Raw genomic sequence first — 15,855 nt, 5'->3', positions numbered from 1 at the left:
CCTGAGGAAGGAGTAGCGTTGCTTCAGCTCACCTGCCCCCACCCCCTCCGGCCCTCGCCTGGCATCCCTGGGGTCCCCTGTGCGCAGCGGGCTTCCCCAACGTGGGGAGGTTCCCGGGCTGCAGCTGGGCCCCCCTGTGCCTGTTCCCCCCACCAGGTGCTGTGACCAGGAGACCTGGGCCCGCTGGTTCCCGCGGCCTCCCGGGAGCACGGCCTCCTTCATCGCCTGGAGATGGGCTGCCCGCCCCCTCCCGTCGCCGCGCCTCCCTGGACAGGGCTGCTTGTGGAGGGCTCACGCTGGGCCAGGGCCTCCTCGGGTCACCATTTCCCATCCAGCTAAAGGCCAGACCACATTCTTTCTGTTTGCCTGTTTGTGTTGAATTGCGGGCGAGTAAAGGCTGGCGTTGACCATCTGAGCCATCCCCAGGTGTCCAGTGCACGGAGTGTCTGGCTCGGCCACGCTGCGTGGGATCCTGGCTGCCACCAGCTCCGGAACTCGCTCATCCCCACAAACAGTGACGCCCCTATTTCCTCCCCAGGCTGCCCCTGTTCTACTTTCCTGCTCTCCCGCCTGCGCCAACCAGCCAGGGCCACTCGACTGGGTGTCTCGGAATTTGACTTCTCTGGGCGCCTCGCGGAGGCGGCGCCTGCGGTGTCTGCCACTCTGCGGCTGGCTGATTCCACCGAGCGCCGGGTCCTCGGCTCCTCCGAGGAGAGGCCTGCGTCAGATGCCCTTCCTTTGAAAGGCCGGGTAGTATTCCAGTGTCTCCATTCACTTTCCTCGTCCATTCAGCAGCAGCGCAAAAAAGGCAGCGGACATTTGAGTTACTTCCACCTCCTGGCCGCTGTGAACAACGCTGCTCCACACACGATGTTCAAGTAGCTCTTCGAAATCCTGCTCTCAGCTCTTTCGTGCATACGCCGAAGAGGGGGCTTGCTGGCTCATATGCTAATTCCACTTTTACATTTTTGAGGAACCACCATCCCACTTTCCACAGCAGCCCCCACACAGCAGTGCCCCAGAATTCCGGTTTCTCCTCGTTCTCCCCAGCGCTTGCTCATGCTGGCTGTAGCCACTGTCACGGGTGCGAGTGGCGGCTTGTGTGGTTTTGACTTACATTTCCCTCCTGATTAGTAAGGAATGTTGAGCATCTTCTCATCTGTTTGTCCATTTACATGTCATCTTTGGAAAAACATATTAAGTCATTTGCCCTTTTTTGATCTGTTTTTGTTGAGTTATAGGAGTTCTTTACATATTCTGGCTACTGGCTCCTTATCATGTATGTGATTTGCAAATACTTTCTCCCATGCTGCAGGTTGCCCTCCTCTGGTCTTTTTAATAAGACTAATAAGTCTTTCTTGTAAACGCATAAACATGCAAAGACAAGGACTCTACTTGATGAGGTGGCACCCCTGTGACTTCATTGTCTTTCCTGGCTACTTTGCTGCTCTTTCCATGAATGAGTTCTGTGAATATGCCCGGTGCACATGTGTGCTGCCTGCCTCCTCCCACCACCTCCTCTCCCCCAGCCCATGAGGCCTAGAGGCTGGGGGCCTTCCTCCATCACCCCTGAAAGCCCAGCACGGGGGCCTTGTCCAGTGTCTACTCCCTGGGCTCTGGCCAGGAAGTCTGAGGTGGCAGTCAGTGTAGTTTGGTCCCTGGCATGACAGGCTGTTAACTTGCAGTGGGCCCTCTGGCAAGTCACTTCACCTCATGCCTCGCTTTCCTCCTGAATACGATGACACTCTTGTAACTTTATGTGCCTTGGCCTCTGAGAAGTGCTTATGTGAGTGGCCTGGCCTACTGGTGGGCTGGGTGAGTGTCCATTGTGGTGGGGGCTGTTGTTATCACCTTTGCTCCTTGTCGTCATCATGGGGACGAAAGAGGCATCGAGTCCCAGGTCCTGCCATCTGGAACTGGGTGCCCTGCCTGTTCTGTCGGCTATTCTCTTATGTTTCTAGCTTCCCTTAGAACTTAGAAAAAGATCTTTCCTAATAAAATCTTGCCCAGGCACGCCCCCTCCTTGCTCTAGACTGGCCCTTTGAGGTTCTCTATACCAAACAGATGACGCCTGTTACCCCGCACTCAGGCCCCATGCTAGCTTTAAAGTTTTTTTTTAAGGTGACAGATGTCCACAGTATAAAACTCAGAAGTCTCGAGAGGAAAACTGAAAACTCTGGCTTGCTCCCTCTCGTCCCTGCGCTCCTGCCGTCTCGTCCGTCTCAGGAGGCTCCAGCACCCCAGTCCCTTGTGCACGGCTCCAGAAGTATGCTGTCGTGGACAGGAATTAACCGCTCCTGCACTGACATTTCACAGCAGCAGCACTCTCTTCACACACACTCCACCTTGCTAGCTCTCTTCCAACAACAACAATCAAAAAGTCAAATTGAGAAAGGCAGCCCCAAACTCTTCTTACTTTAAAATTTTTAATTTTGAAACAGTTTAAGACTCTTGAGAAGTTGCAAAATGAGTCCAGAGAGTTCCCTGGGACCTTTCACCCAGCCTGCCCCAGCCACCAGTGATAACATCTTACATAACCAAGTGCATTGTCAAAACCAGGAAATTGCTCTGATACAATATTATTAACTCAAAATGAAACCTTATTTGGATTTCACTAGTTTTTACATGCAATAATTATTTTGTTTTGTTTTCCAGTGCATAGTTGTATGAAATTTTATCTCATGGATAGATTTTGTAACTGTTGAGATAATAGAACTGTTCCAGTTACCGCAAAGAAACTTCCTTATGTTAACACTTTATAAGCGTGTCCTTCCCTAGCCTGAGCAACCACAGATCCATGGTTCCCTATCACTATAATTATGTCTCTTGATGAGGTCATATAAATGGAATCATAAATATTTTGAGATTGGCACTTTTTGTTCAGCATAATGACCTTGAGGTCAATTTACTTGCTTTGTTGTGAACAGCAATAATTCATTCCTTTTTATTGCTCTATAATATTCCATTTTATGGGTGCCTCACCATTTAGTTATTCATTCACCTGTTAAAGGACATGTGGGTTGCTTCCAGTTTTTTTAGCAATTACAAATCAAGCGACTATGGATACTCATAGGCAGGATTTCACATGACCCTACCTCTTAGTTTTTCTAGGATTTTCTAAAAAATACAATTGTTGAGTTGTGTGGTAAATATATGTGAAGAAACAGCCACATCATTTTCCAGAGTGACTGTACCATTTTACGTGCCCAATACAGTGTTTGAAAATTCTAGAGAGACAGTGTGCTCCGTGTCCTTTGTCAGCTGTTAATATTGCTAGTATTTTTATTTTAACCATTTCATTTTAATAGGTTTGGAGTGCCCTCACTGGAGCTTTAATTTTGCATTTTGCCCGTGGCCAATGATGTCATAATTTCTTGTGTTTATTTGCCATTTGTATATCCTCTTTCATGAACTATCTGTTCAAATCCTTTGCCCATTTTCTACTTGAGTCATTTTCTTACTATTGAGTTTAGGCTACTCTTTACATATTCTAGATACAAGCCCTTATTGGTTTATGGGATTTACAAATAAGTACTTTCTCCCAGTCTGACATTAGTCTTTTCATTCTTTTATCAGAGACTTTTGCAGAGCAAACATTTTGAATTTTGACAAGGCCTAATATATCTGTCTGTTCTTCTTGTGGAGCATGCCTTTGCTGCTATGTCTAGATACCTTGCCTTTTGCTTTAATATATCTTGCAGGTAGTTCCATATCAGCATGTTAAAAGCTTCCTCATCATGTTTTTGTGGCTGCAAGCATACCATTGTACAGATAAAGCATAAATTATTTAACCACTGCCCTGTTGGGGAACCTAACTGTCTAAACTTGTGCTGCTCTGAGCAATGCTGCAATAAATAACCTTGAGCATACATTGCTTTCATGCTGTGGCTTCGACATGCCTGTGGGATAAATTCCCAGAAGTGGGCTCCAGTCACAGGGTTCAAGCATTTGTAATCATGATAGTATCTTCCTCTGGCCCTCCCACTACGATGTCTGAACAATTATTAGTCCCCCCACCTCTTACTGACAGGGTTTTATCAGATTTTTTTAGTCTTTGCCAATTTGAGAAGCAAAAAATGTTTTCTCTGTGTGATTTTAGTTTAGGCTCCCTTTAAGCTCTCCCTGTGCTTTCTTCACTGTAAATCCCGGCTCTTCTCCTTTGCCTGCTTGCCTGCCAGGCTCCTGGCCTGGCCGATTGGAAGGCGCCCATGCTTCACTTTCTGAACAGGATGGGCACTGGGATGCAGATCCTCGAAGCTAGGCCAGTCCTCGCCCACGGTAGGACTGAGAGCTGCATCCGTGCCTTCCTCCTCACCTGCTGCCCGGGTCTCCTCTGTGTGCGGGAACAGTGACCCTGTCTGTGAAATAGGAATAATAGAAAATTCCTACCTCGCCCCACACACACACACAGGAGTGCCTGGGGATAGGGGGACACTTCCTGGCATCTCGTCTCTGCTCTGCTCTCCAAGGGTTACCACTGAAACCATCCCAGGCCTCGTGAACTCACAGGGCAGCCACATCATTTCACTTGCAGGAGAGTCTACATCACCTCTCACAAGTGGTGGATTTTGTGGGATGCCTTTATATGGCCATATCTTGTATTTATTTATTTGTTTGTTTGTTTATTTATACAAGAACTAGGGTACAGTCAGAGGCGTGATAGGGTGAGAGGATTCACCAGAAACAGAACGGGGAGCAGAACAGGCAGATGAACCAAAGACACTGCTGAGGGGAGCAGCGGACAAGGCAGGAGAGGTCTGCCGTGCCATGTGGTAATCTCCCTGGCCGGGGCTGGGAATCGAACCCATGCTGCAGAGGCTGCGGACAGCTTCACAGCGCTGTGCTCAACCCGCTCCACCACCGGGGAGGCCCGTGGCCATATCTTAATCAAGGGAAGCCTACTTCTTGAAAGTCATGAGGAGTCATGTCAGAAGTCCTCTGGGGAAATGTTTTCTACCAAATAATGAGGTGTTAGAGTTGAGACCCCAGCTTCTCTGTGGCATGAGTTAATTCTCTTGTAGTTTGTTGCCTGTGTCAAAGACCAGGCTTGAGGGTTGGGAGGGTGTTTGATCCCCATAACTGACAAGCCTTGGGGCTTCAGGCACGGCTAGAACCAGGTGTTCAGATGATGTCCCCAGTTGGCAGATGAAGAGATTGAGGTATGCTGTGGTCAAGGGCACACAGCAAGTAAGTTCCTTCTCTTGATTCTGTTTTCTTCTGTGTGGGCTCTGTGCACAGGCAAGACATTCCAGGGAGGCTGCAGCCAGAAGCTAGCCTGAGAGAGAGAACCTTACAAGGAGTTGGAAAAGATGTAATGTGGTATCCTGGCCACGTAGTTTGAGGGCAGGTGAGAGGGAGTGGCCTTCCCCCATCTTCTCTGGGACACACAACCCTGTGCACTCTCTCACACAGGTACATAAAACCACCACCTCTGGCACAGAGCAGACATTCTTAACCACCATTTATTAGATACCTACTGTGTACCAAGCACCTTGCCAGGTGACAGGCATATATTTTTTAGAATCCTTGTGACAGCCTGAGAGCCAGGGACAGACAGGGAAGTTGAGGCTTAGTGCTGGTGGCTCAGAGTATAGGACAGTGAAGGGTGTAGACCAGACACAAACAGCCATGCCATAACTCAGAGTGGACTAGAAAGAGAAGGAAGCCATTAAAACATAGGGAGGGTTTGCAGAACAGCGGGCATGACTGATCTAGCTGGGCCTGAGGAAGTGCCAGGGGAAGTTTTCAAGAAGGAAGTGATGTTTCAGCATGATCTAGAAGGATTTCCACATAAAACCATCGAGAGCAGGCTGAAGAGCATGCAAAGCAGAGGGCACAGCCTGGACACAAGCCCAGAGATGCAAAACTGCCCGTTGCGCTTGGGGAGCTAGAAGGAGCTGAGCATTTCTAGGGAAGAACATGGAGAGTGGAGGGGAGAGCTTGATGCCGAGCAGGGGGAGGCAGTTCAGAGAAGGTCTTGGGCTCCTGTGGGGTGCCACACAGGCCACTGGCAGGAACATTGGGATGCTGAGCCTTCTTGTTCGACATGGGCGAGTCATGGAAATTGGGGATCCAAGAGCTCTGCGTGAGGGACTTCCAGATCCCCTTCCTGAGCTGGGCAGGGTGGGGAGGGTCCAGCCTTCCCCAGAAATGATCCTTGGAAAATGCCAGTCACTAATGCCCATCCAAATGCTCTCTGCCCTTGCCCCGCCCCACACACAAACTCTGAATACTCAGTAGAGACCCATACGGGGGCATGCAGTTACCCCCATTGTTTAGAGGGGAAGCTGAGGGACAGAGACAGGGAAACCACTTGCCCTCAGCCAAACAGCCCAGAAAAGGCAGAGCGGGGCTTGAACTCAGGTCTCTTTTCCCTCGGGGCCACCCGTCACCCCTGCAAAAGCTCTTAAGCCAAGATTGCGCATTGCTACTGCGCCTCTGAAGGCATCTTGAGAAATTTCCCTGGAAATGTCTGCCCTCTTGACTGTTGTTTTGTTGTGGGTTTGTTGTTATTTTTTAATTACAGAACCAATCCATGCTCATGGCAAAATATTAAAATGTACAGAAAATCTAAAGTGGAAAATAAAAGGTTCCTAACCTCTCCTGCTCCTGTAGCAGACACGGCTGGCTCCCAGCCCAGAGCCCTTGCCTGGGCTCACCAACCCCCAGCTTCTGCCTGTGGTGATGCTAATACCTGCTCCTGTGACTTTCCCCAAAGCCCCCACCCTCTGCTCAGCAAAGGCCCTCGGGCTGCTGGAGACACCGGTGCTCTCTGTGCGGAGAGCCAGGAGTTTATGACCCTACAAAGACCCCAGGTGGCCTTTAGCCAAAGACAGGCTGACACAGGAGTCAGGACAAACTCTGAGGTGTGACTTACCCCAGAGCCTCCGGTGGGGTCAGGCCCAGCTGCCTTTTTGCCTGGTCACACCCTGACTGGCGTCAACTCTCTGTCACATTTTCCCTCCCCCCCACCCTCCTGCCTCCCCCAGCATTGCCTTAATACGTCACTCACACATGAATCCTAGTCCCAGGGTTCGCTTTTACGGAAGGCAACCTCACCAAGTTGCAAAGGCGGCCAGTCCATCACCCCTCCGGTGCCCGTGCCCTTGGCTCACGGCTTGGCGGCCCCCTTACCTGGCCTCCAGTGGTATGACTTACCTTGGCTGATGGGACTTTAGCAACAGAGACACAAGCAGGGACTTGAAAGCATTTTCCACAGTCAAGCTTGCTTGCTGTTATGCCTCCGCCATTGCCATGACACTGTGTCCAAGCTGGAAGACATGCGGTACCACGCTGAGCAACTCTTTGAGCCAAGGTCAGCCGGTGGCCAACTTTGAGCAAACCTAGCGAGATCAGCAGAGCAGCCTAGGCCTAGCGCTAGAGGAGTGGCTCCCAGGCAAATGGGTCAGAGTGCTGCTTCCTGGGTGCCCAGCAGCTCTGGGCCTGCTTGTTTCACAGCATCATTGCGACCATAGATAAGTGGCACAGCAGCCTCACTCTCCACTCCCTGGGGGGACTTTTTGGCTGTTGGTATTGCATGTGTGAGTTCATTCCACGCTGTCCTGGCTGATGCTACTTCTCCACTTGATCCACCCCTCGGCACAGACGGGTCCCTCTTTTTCCTCTTGACACCGGCATAGTCTCCACTTACGTGGATGTGCCAGTCTATGCCCAGGCCTTTGCTGATGAACACTGGGGTCATCGCTGTATTTTCAGTGTAATAAACGCCCCTGCATCGGGATGCTTGTGCTCTCATCCCTGAGCACTTACGTCAGGACCTCTGAGAAATAAGTTCCTCTTCTTGAACTTGAGGATGAAATATCTGTACTTCTGTTTGATAGACACTACTGAATTCAAAAGGACAGACTTCCAAAACCCTCGCTGCCCTCTAACATTGAATCCATCGAGGAAAAAGGACATAAAAGAGCCTTGAGATTTAGGAAGTCAGTGGACCAGCAAAGACTGAGGGCTTCTGAGTGTTTATTGCATCTACCCACCCTCCAGCTCGTTCCTTCAACCAGGAGCCCCGGGACACAGCCATGAGCGACACAGATGGAGTCCCTGCCTTGATGAAGTTTACATCTTATCAGAGGAGCTCTTAGGTTACACAACGCAACCAAGTAAGTTGTTTTACAAACACGTAAGCAAGTAAGACATTCCAGACATTAAAAACTGATGACGCTATAGAGAAAAATCAGCAGGGAGAAGGCGTAGAGACCATCGAAAGACAGGCAGAAGGAAGAACTGTAGTCTTTAAAAACATGGCAATGAATTGTTTGCCAAGGTTGCTGAAGCAAAGTGCTGCAGACTCTGTAATTTAAACTATGGCCGTTTATTTTCTTGAAGTTCTGAAGGCTGCAAGTCTGAGATCAAGGTCCTGGCAGGGCTGTTTTCTGCAGGGGCCACCTCCCGCTGTCTCCACATTAGTCCTTCTCTGTGTGTGTCTGTGTCCTCGTCTCCTCTTCTTATAGGGACACTGGTCATATGGGATGGAGTCCCCCTAGTGACCTCAAATTACTTTAAGCCCCTCTATAAAGACTCTACCTCCAAATACTGTCACATCCTAAGGGCTGCAACATACAAGCTTGGGATGGGGGCCACACTTCAGCCAGGACAGAAAGCTTCTGAACCTGGGGGTGAGGGAGTGAGGTCTGTGGGTGCCTTCCTGATGAGCATTCCAGACAGAAAAGTGCGGGACCAAAGATCACAAAGTGAGAGTAGACACACTTGAGGGTGGGGGAGAGAAACAGCAGGAGACAGAACAGAGTGAAGTTACCGAGGGGGACAGGGGAGGAGGTGAGGTCGCGAGGTCCTGGGAGCAGGTCATGTCCAAACTCAGAGACCACAGCGGGACTGTGGCGTTTGTCCCCGAGGGAGGGCTCCGAGAGGAGGAGGAACACAGCCCCATTCTGTGCTCATGGTACCCTCGGCCGTGCCGCGGAGGATCTGACCAGGTAGCCCTGGCTCTGTACTCACACTTCCCACACTTCCAGTCCTGCATCACAGGCTTGCTCTTCGGTGCGGGCACATCAGCTGACAGCTTCTTGGGTGCAGTGTGAGCCAAGAGGGCCGGGCCCTGGGGGAGCAGCGCCGCGAACTCACGCCCTGTTGTCTGTTCCCCTGGCGCAGCCTCTGGCGGTGATCTCCAAAGCTGAGATCTAGGCTGGCCGCCTCATCTGCCCAGTCTCTGGGACAAGCAGCAAGAGTGAGAAATAGACCGTTGTGTTTCCACCACTGACCTCACCTGTGCCGGCTCAGAGAGGGACAAAGACAGAAATGGGTGACAGACATGGGGCTCAGGGAGAGAGGATGGGCTTGGGGCCTGGTGGTGCTGTGGGGATAGGGAAGACTTGGTTGGCCCGCACCCACTTTAAAGGGGATGGGGGCTGGCAGGATTTGCTGGCAGATTGAATGTGGGTGATCAGAGAGAGGGCTCCAGGGTGCACCAAGGCTTGTAGCCTGAATGGTAGGAAAAAAACGGAGTTGCCATCAACTGGGGTAGCACAGACTCGGGAGGAGCGGGAGGTGAGTGGGGAGAGGCGGACAGAGTTGAGTTTGAGAGCTTCACTTAACTCAATCCCAGGGAGACCGCACCCCCCCACCCCCGCCGGGGGTGGAGGAATCTGTGCTGAACCCAAGAGGGGGCCTGGGATCCCCTCCCACCTCTAAGTAGTGGGTGATAAACACCCAGCAGCTGGCTCCCTGGGTGCGTGAGAGGCGGGAGTAGGCCTCCCAGAAAGGATGCCAAGCACAGGAGAGGCTGCTGCAGTGAGAAATGAATAATTGATGCATATCAGAGGGCCTCTGGCCATGTCCCTTCTCCCCAGTAGGAAGTGTGGCCCTACTAAGTGCTGCTGAGTTGGCTCTGGCCCTGAGAAAGGCCCCATAGATCTTGAAAGTGTCAGGGACACCCCGTAAGCCTCACAGTCACCTAGGAGGCAGGTGACTTGAGTAAGGTCACAGACTGCTTTTGTCTCTCTGAGCTCAGGAGAGCCCTGGTGTAAGAGGCAGGAATGGTCACGGTGCAGGTTTTCTCTGATCCAGCAGACCGGGTAAAGGAGGAGTCAGAGTCCTCAGTGGTTTTTTGCAGGTCTTTTATTGGGGTTTACCAGGTACACAGCAGGCAGGGGTACTGGGGGGCCGGGAGGCTGGCAGGCCTCCCAGCCCCTAGCAAGTCTTCACTCTATCTGGGCTCTGCGGTGTCTCTCTCTCTCTCTCTCTCTCTCTCTCTCTCTCTCTCTCTCTCTCTCCTTCTGCTGCTTCTTTCTCAGCTTCTCTTTTGGCTTCTACTGGCGTCCCCGTGACGCCGCCCTTAAAAGCCCAGTCTCAGCCCAGGTGAATCCCATCTACCTAGGCCCACACCCTACTCCAGGTGCCGCCATCAGGCATGCATTCAGGACCGCAAGGATCCATCATCTCTCCTGATGGCGGGAGGGCAGAAAAGCCTGACATTTTTCCTTCCCCTACACCTGGAGTTCCGCAGGCTCTAACTTCTCTTGTGCCCCAATCCCCCATGCATCTGACTTGACTACATCTAGGTGCCTGAGCCAGGAGGAAAGCAGAGAGAAAGCCTGTCTGCTAGGCCTCAGAGCTGTGCAGGGCAGGCACCTGTGGATGGGAAGGGCAGGCGAGGCTACCTTTCCCCATCATGGCTGTTCTGTGATGGGCTGGCTGCTGGGGAGGAAATAATCCCACCATCATGGCTGAGGAGCAGGGAAAGAAAAGGGGTGGGGAGAGGGCAGGTGGGATTTTGGAGGAGTCTGAGCTTGATTGGCACCATGCATCACCCACCAGGGGCACCAGTGAGAATGCAGAGTCCTGGGCCCCATCCATACAGACTGGCTCGCTATTGGGTGTGTGAGGGGCTGGAAATCTGCATCTGAACCCGTGCCTCAGGGGATTCCCATGGGAACCACTGGCCCAGGAATATCTGGGAGTTTTCCCAGCTCTGAGGTTCTGAGAAACCATCTGTGCCCCAGGCCAGGATCAGCCAATTACTCCAGAGCAGCTCAGCCCTCCCCTTAAAGCGGCACTACTGGGTTAAGGGAATGGCGCACTGTGGGAGGACCCTGAGGGGCGAGGGGAGAGGCCAGGGTGGGTAGGTGGATGGAGCCAGGGTAGGTTCCCTGAACACCTTTTGTCAACTTGGGTGGGGGGTTTCACTGAGATCATCAGACTAGCTCTGCTGTCTGGGGACTCGAAGTAAAGCCAACCTGCCCTGAAGTTTGGAACCTAGCAGTAAAGGAGCTAGGGAGATGAGGCAGAGAAGTCTCAACGGTATTACACAGGGGGGACAGGTCCCAGCCCCAGCACCATGGACAAGGATGCAGCGGGGTGCACCCACTTCTTGAGGATGGTGGGGGCTGGCACAATGGATGGGGCATGAGAGGAGGCAGGAAGCATGTCTGACAAAGGCCAACAGGGCAGGGAAGGTGTGAGGGGAGGGGGCATTGGAAGGATTGGGGTAGGTGTGGAGGGGACAAGGAGCAGAGCCTGCAGCAGGGACTGCCTGTGTGGGAAGAGCAAAGGGCAGGTGAGGACTGGAGTGGTAGGTGGGAGGAAAATTACGAGCGCTTTCCATGTTGGTTAAGGTTCAGCTGAAGCAAAGGTCTGAGACATGAGTCTCCAGGGCCCAGACCTTTATATTAACTGTTGGTTAACAAATCTCTACCAAGCACCTGCCATGTTGGAACCACCAGTGCCTTTACCTAAGTGGCTGATGAGGGACTTGCAGGTGGCCTGACAAGCCACCGCAACAACTATTTTGGTCCAGGGGACTGATCTCTGCCATCTGACCAGGCCTGCACCCCAGGGGAGCCTGTCAGCTGTCCTCAGACCATTCTGTCCTTGGACCTAGAAATGTGCACAAATTGTGCAGACAATGCTCAAAAGAGATGAATCCCCCAAGTTCAGCCATTGCTGTGGTTTGGGGCAGGCTGGTTGTTGCTGGCAGCCGTCACCTGCAGATACAGCAGCACCCCTGGAGCCGGGCATCTGTGCAAGATTCCTGGTGCAAAGAGCAGAAGGTGGAGGGGCCAGGAGCTCCTGAGAAGGTCAGCAGCATCTCTGCCTGGATGGAAGTTCTCATCTAGTGTGCAGTGTATCTTGCTGCCCTTGGCTTTGGACTTGACCTTGTGACTTGCTGTTTGACCTGTGGAATGGAGCAGAAGCAACAATGTACCGTTCCAGCCCTAGGCCTTGAGGGACCTCCTGTGCTTTGCCTGGCCTGCTTGTGCCTTTGCCACCAGCATGAGATGAACCACTCCAGCCTCCCAGAAGATTCTGTGAGCCACCTGACATCCTTCCAATAAATTCCTTTTCATCCTAAGGTGACCAGGCTCAGCCTCATTGCCTGCACCCAGGAGCCCAGCCACTGCTTGCGGAAAGGGACACTTAACCTCCTAAGCCTCATTTCCTCGTGTGAGATGTGGGAACAGTTGTGACAGTCTGTGCTTCATAGGACTCAACTGGAACAGTCCACAGAGAAAGCGTAGTAGGGTGCCTGGCACATAGCAGGTGGTCAACAAATGCACTGTCCTCGCCACTGTCCTGTCTCTAGCTCTCAGAGAGCTCAAGGGGGGAAGCTAGGATTCTTGAATCCAGATATGGCTTTGGTGCCTTTCAAGTTACCTCAGAACCCCAAAAGGCTACAACCACCAGTAACAGGGTGCCAGAAGTGTATCGATGGTGATGGCGATGGTGATAGTGACGGCAAACCCTTCTATAGCATTGCTCTTCTACCGGCCAGGCCCTGATCTATGAGCTTTACAAATTTTACCTCATTCAATTCTCATGCTCACACCATGAGGCAAGATCTCTATTCCCCATTTACAGATGAGAACACAGAGCCACAGAGGGCTGAAGCGGCTTGTCCGGGCTCACATGCATCGTGACAGAGGCACAGGGGCTGGACCCGGCCACCTGGTTCCAGAGTCCACGGCGGTGGATGAAGCTGTGGGGAACATGGTCGCGTTTACCTGTGTGCAAGGCCTTAGGTCGGCCCGAGAAAGGGCTCTTCCTTGCGCTGCTCTGCCTCCTCGCCCGCTGGAAGCAGCAGGCTGAAACCCTGGCTGGGTCGCCGACGCCAGAGACTAGGAATTTGGATGCGTGGTCAGAGGCGGCCAGGAGGGCCAGTTGTTGGCGTGAGAGGGTGGTTCTAGTCGCCACCGCTTCTGCCCCACATGGCTGCTACAGGTGTGGAGGTCACGCCTCGCTCAAGTGAGGGGCAGAACAGCAACCTCTCTACCCTCCGCCTCCTGGGGAAGACACCCCCTGCCCCTCGGCTTCTCGGCCTGACTGTGCTGACGTCTGGTCTAGACACCTGGCCTTGGGCCCAGGCAGTCAGACGTGAGCACTGGGGCTTGGGGGCGAGATCACTTGCCACGGCCCCTCAGAGACTCATGGTGGAGTCAGGATTTGAACTCAAGTCGGCCAATCCCAGGGCCTCTCGGGCTGTAACTTAAAGGACATGTGGCATCTGTTAGGCTCACATCTGGCTGCCAGTGGCTTGTTTTGTGTGTCCTTTTATAACAAACAATTTTTTAAAATCACTGACATTTATGGAGTGTTACTAAACCAGGCCATTAAATAGGTGACATCATTTTACCCCCTCAACCTCTCTCAAAGGGCCAGACCATTTTTATCCCTGTTTATAGAGGAGAAAACCAAAGCCTGGGGAGCTCAAGAGACAGAGTGGACCTTTGCTTCCCTTGCCTGCCAAGAATTCTTGACCCCTTTTTCTGAGAGGGGCACTCCAGTTTCCCTTCAGGGACCCTCCCCGCCTCAGTGTTGGCAATGTGGCACGAAGGGCTGGGCACATGACCCAGGCTTAGCCAATCAGACCCTCTCTCCTGAAATGTGGCCTCTTGGATCATATCACATGTCTTGACCTTAAAGACTCCAGTGTGACCTTGTCCATAAGCCCCCTTATCTGGGCTCAGCTGATTCTGGGACTCTGAGTCCAAGAGGGAGCCCTCGCCTTTCAGCAAGGTCCCCAAGTCTTTGGCTGGGCCTGGGCCTCTGCTTGCAAGTCAGAATCCTAGCCCACACTAGGGCACTCCCGGAGCTCCCACAGGCAAGGCAGGACTCAAACCCAGAGAGCCTGATACCAGAGTCCAGCCTTTGGGTGGGGCTGCTCAGGTGGGGCCTAGGCACGTTGCCCAAAGTAGCTGTGAAATTTGCATTCCCTACCACAGTGCAGCTCTTGGGTGAAAGAGTAGTGTCTCATGCTGCAGGCCTTGATTCTCAATCGTTGGGGCTTCACAGACTCTGTAGATCAGTTCATGGCACCCCAAGATACTCTCTGGAAAGTCCCTTGGCTCCTTTGTTGTCACTCTGGGCCTTTCCTCAGACTCGTTGACAGAGCCTGTGCCTCCCCACCCCAACTCCAGCTGTCTCCAGGGGTGGGGTCCAGCACAAATGGCTTCTTAGAACACATTGGATCCCAGACTCACCCCAACTCCACGTTTTGTCTACTTCTTATGCTTCTTTTTTGGGGGAGAGATTTATTTATTTATGCATACAAGAACTGGCCAGAGATGCAGGGGGTGAGAAGATTCACCAGAGACAGAGTGGGGATCAGAACAGGCGGGTCTACCAAAATATACTGCTGAGGGGAGCAGCGGGCGAAACAGGAGAGGTCTGCTGTGCCATGTGGGTAGCTCCCTGGCTGGGGATCGAACTCATGCTGCAGTAGTTGCAGATAAAGCTTCATAGTGCTGATGCTTAACTCCTTGCTCTACCAGGGAGGCCCTTCTTATACTTCTTATACTACTCTTATACTATCATTTCCTTAACATTTTGTGTTAAATTGGCACAAATTCATTCTTAAAATTATTTAAAAATTTAGATCTTACTTCACACTGGAAAGGGCGCAGGATCAGAGTCACGGTGCATGAGCAGAGGCAGTGCCCAGAACACAGCCGACCCCACCCACCACTCCCTTCCAGGCAGGTCCCTGCAGATTAGCGAGGTGTTAACCACGCTCAGCATGGAGCAGGGCAATGGAGCAGAACCTTGCCCCAAGGATATGATCAGGGACCCGTTCAGAGGCAATCAGAAAAGAATCACTTTCCCTGGGTGTGAGCTGATGTTATTTAAGGGCACGTTCTGTGCCACTAACTTCATATTTCAGGAAATGCTGGAAAACTGAGAGGGAAAGAGTCTTGTCTGAGGCCACACAGCACATCAGAGGGAAAGCAGTTAGAATGGGGCCATCCCACCCACGTTCTGGCGCTTTCTGTGGCACCCTGCTTTTTCTCTTTAAAGCATTGCAGAGGCCCCCAGCAGCTCCTGATGATCCCAGACCACATTTTAATCTCCAGCAGCCACGCCCCCTCCATCTGCTGGGTTTGGGCCCTCCCCCTCACCCCCCACTGCACTCACAGCACCAGTTGGTGTGGGCGCTGCAAATGCAAACTCATTTAAATGTCAGCTGGAGCAACACAGAGCTAGAAAGGCAAACAGGTGACAAAAATAGATGTGACAATCACAGTATCCTAGACTGTCAACAGGCGCTTCCAAGCCTTAACCCTTCTGGGCAAGTAGCCTTTGAAGAATCAAGATGTCTAGAGGCTCCAGACCAGGGAAAATCCGCACACACAGAGAATTGTGTCCCGCTTGGGAGGGTCAAAGGGCCCACACCACCTCATCGCCTCATGTTTTATGTCTGCCTCATGGTCCAAGAAGAATTTGTTTGCAAAGAGCTACCTGATGCCAAGCATCAGAAACAACTGTTCTCAGGGATTTTTCGGGCAGCTTCCAGTTACTAAGCTGTGAGGAAAGGCTCAAATGCACTCCAGAGCAGTGTTCAGGGTCCACCTTTTGCAACCAGAAACCTCGCACCCTGACTTATCT

At 52.2% G+C, this 15,855-nt stretch overlaps 1 protein-coding gene across 1 annotated transcript in view; it reads left to right on the top strand.

Moving 5' to 3' along the window:
* LSM3 (LSM3 homolog, U6 small nuclear RNA and mRNA degradation associated) overlaps positions 1-4,157 on the top strand; it is a 61,565-nt gene extending 57,408 nt beyond the window's left edge. Inside the window, exon 5 of the mRNA XM_054700037.1 lies at positions 157-4,157. Within this exon, the coding sequence (XP_054556012.1) occupies positions 157-165 (9 nt within the window). The 3' untranslated portion in view covers positions 166-4,157. The remainder of the gene's footprint in view (positions 1-156) is intronic.
* The last annotated feature ends 11,698 nt before the right edge of the window (positions 4,158-15,855 follow it).

Source organism: Talpa occidentalis, unplaced genomic scaffold (assembly GCF_014898055.3).
Source record: "Talpa occidentalis isolate TD23 unplaced genomic scaffold, MPIMG_talOcc4v2.1 talOcc4.10, whole genome shotgun sequence".
In the NCBI taxonomy this organism is placed as follows: Eukaryota; Metazoa; Chordata; class Mammalia; order Eulipotyphla; family Talpidae; genus Talpa; species Talpa occidentalis.
This window is presented reverse-complemented; position numbering and strand designations above follow the sequence as displayed.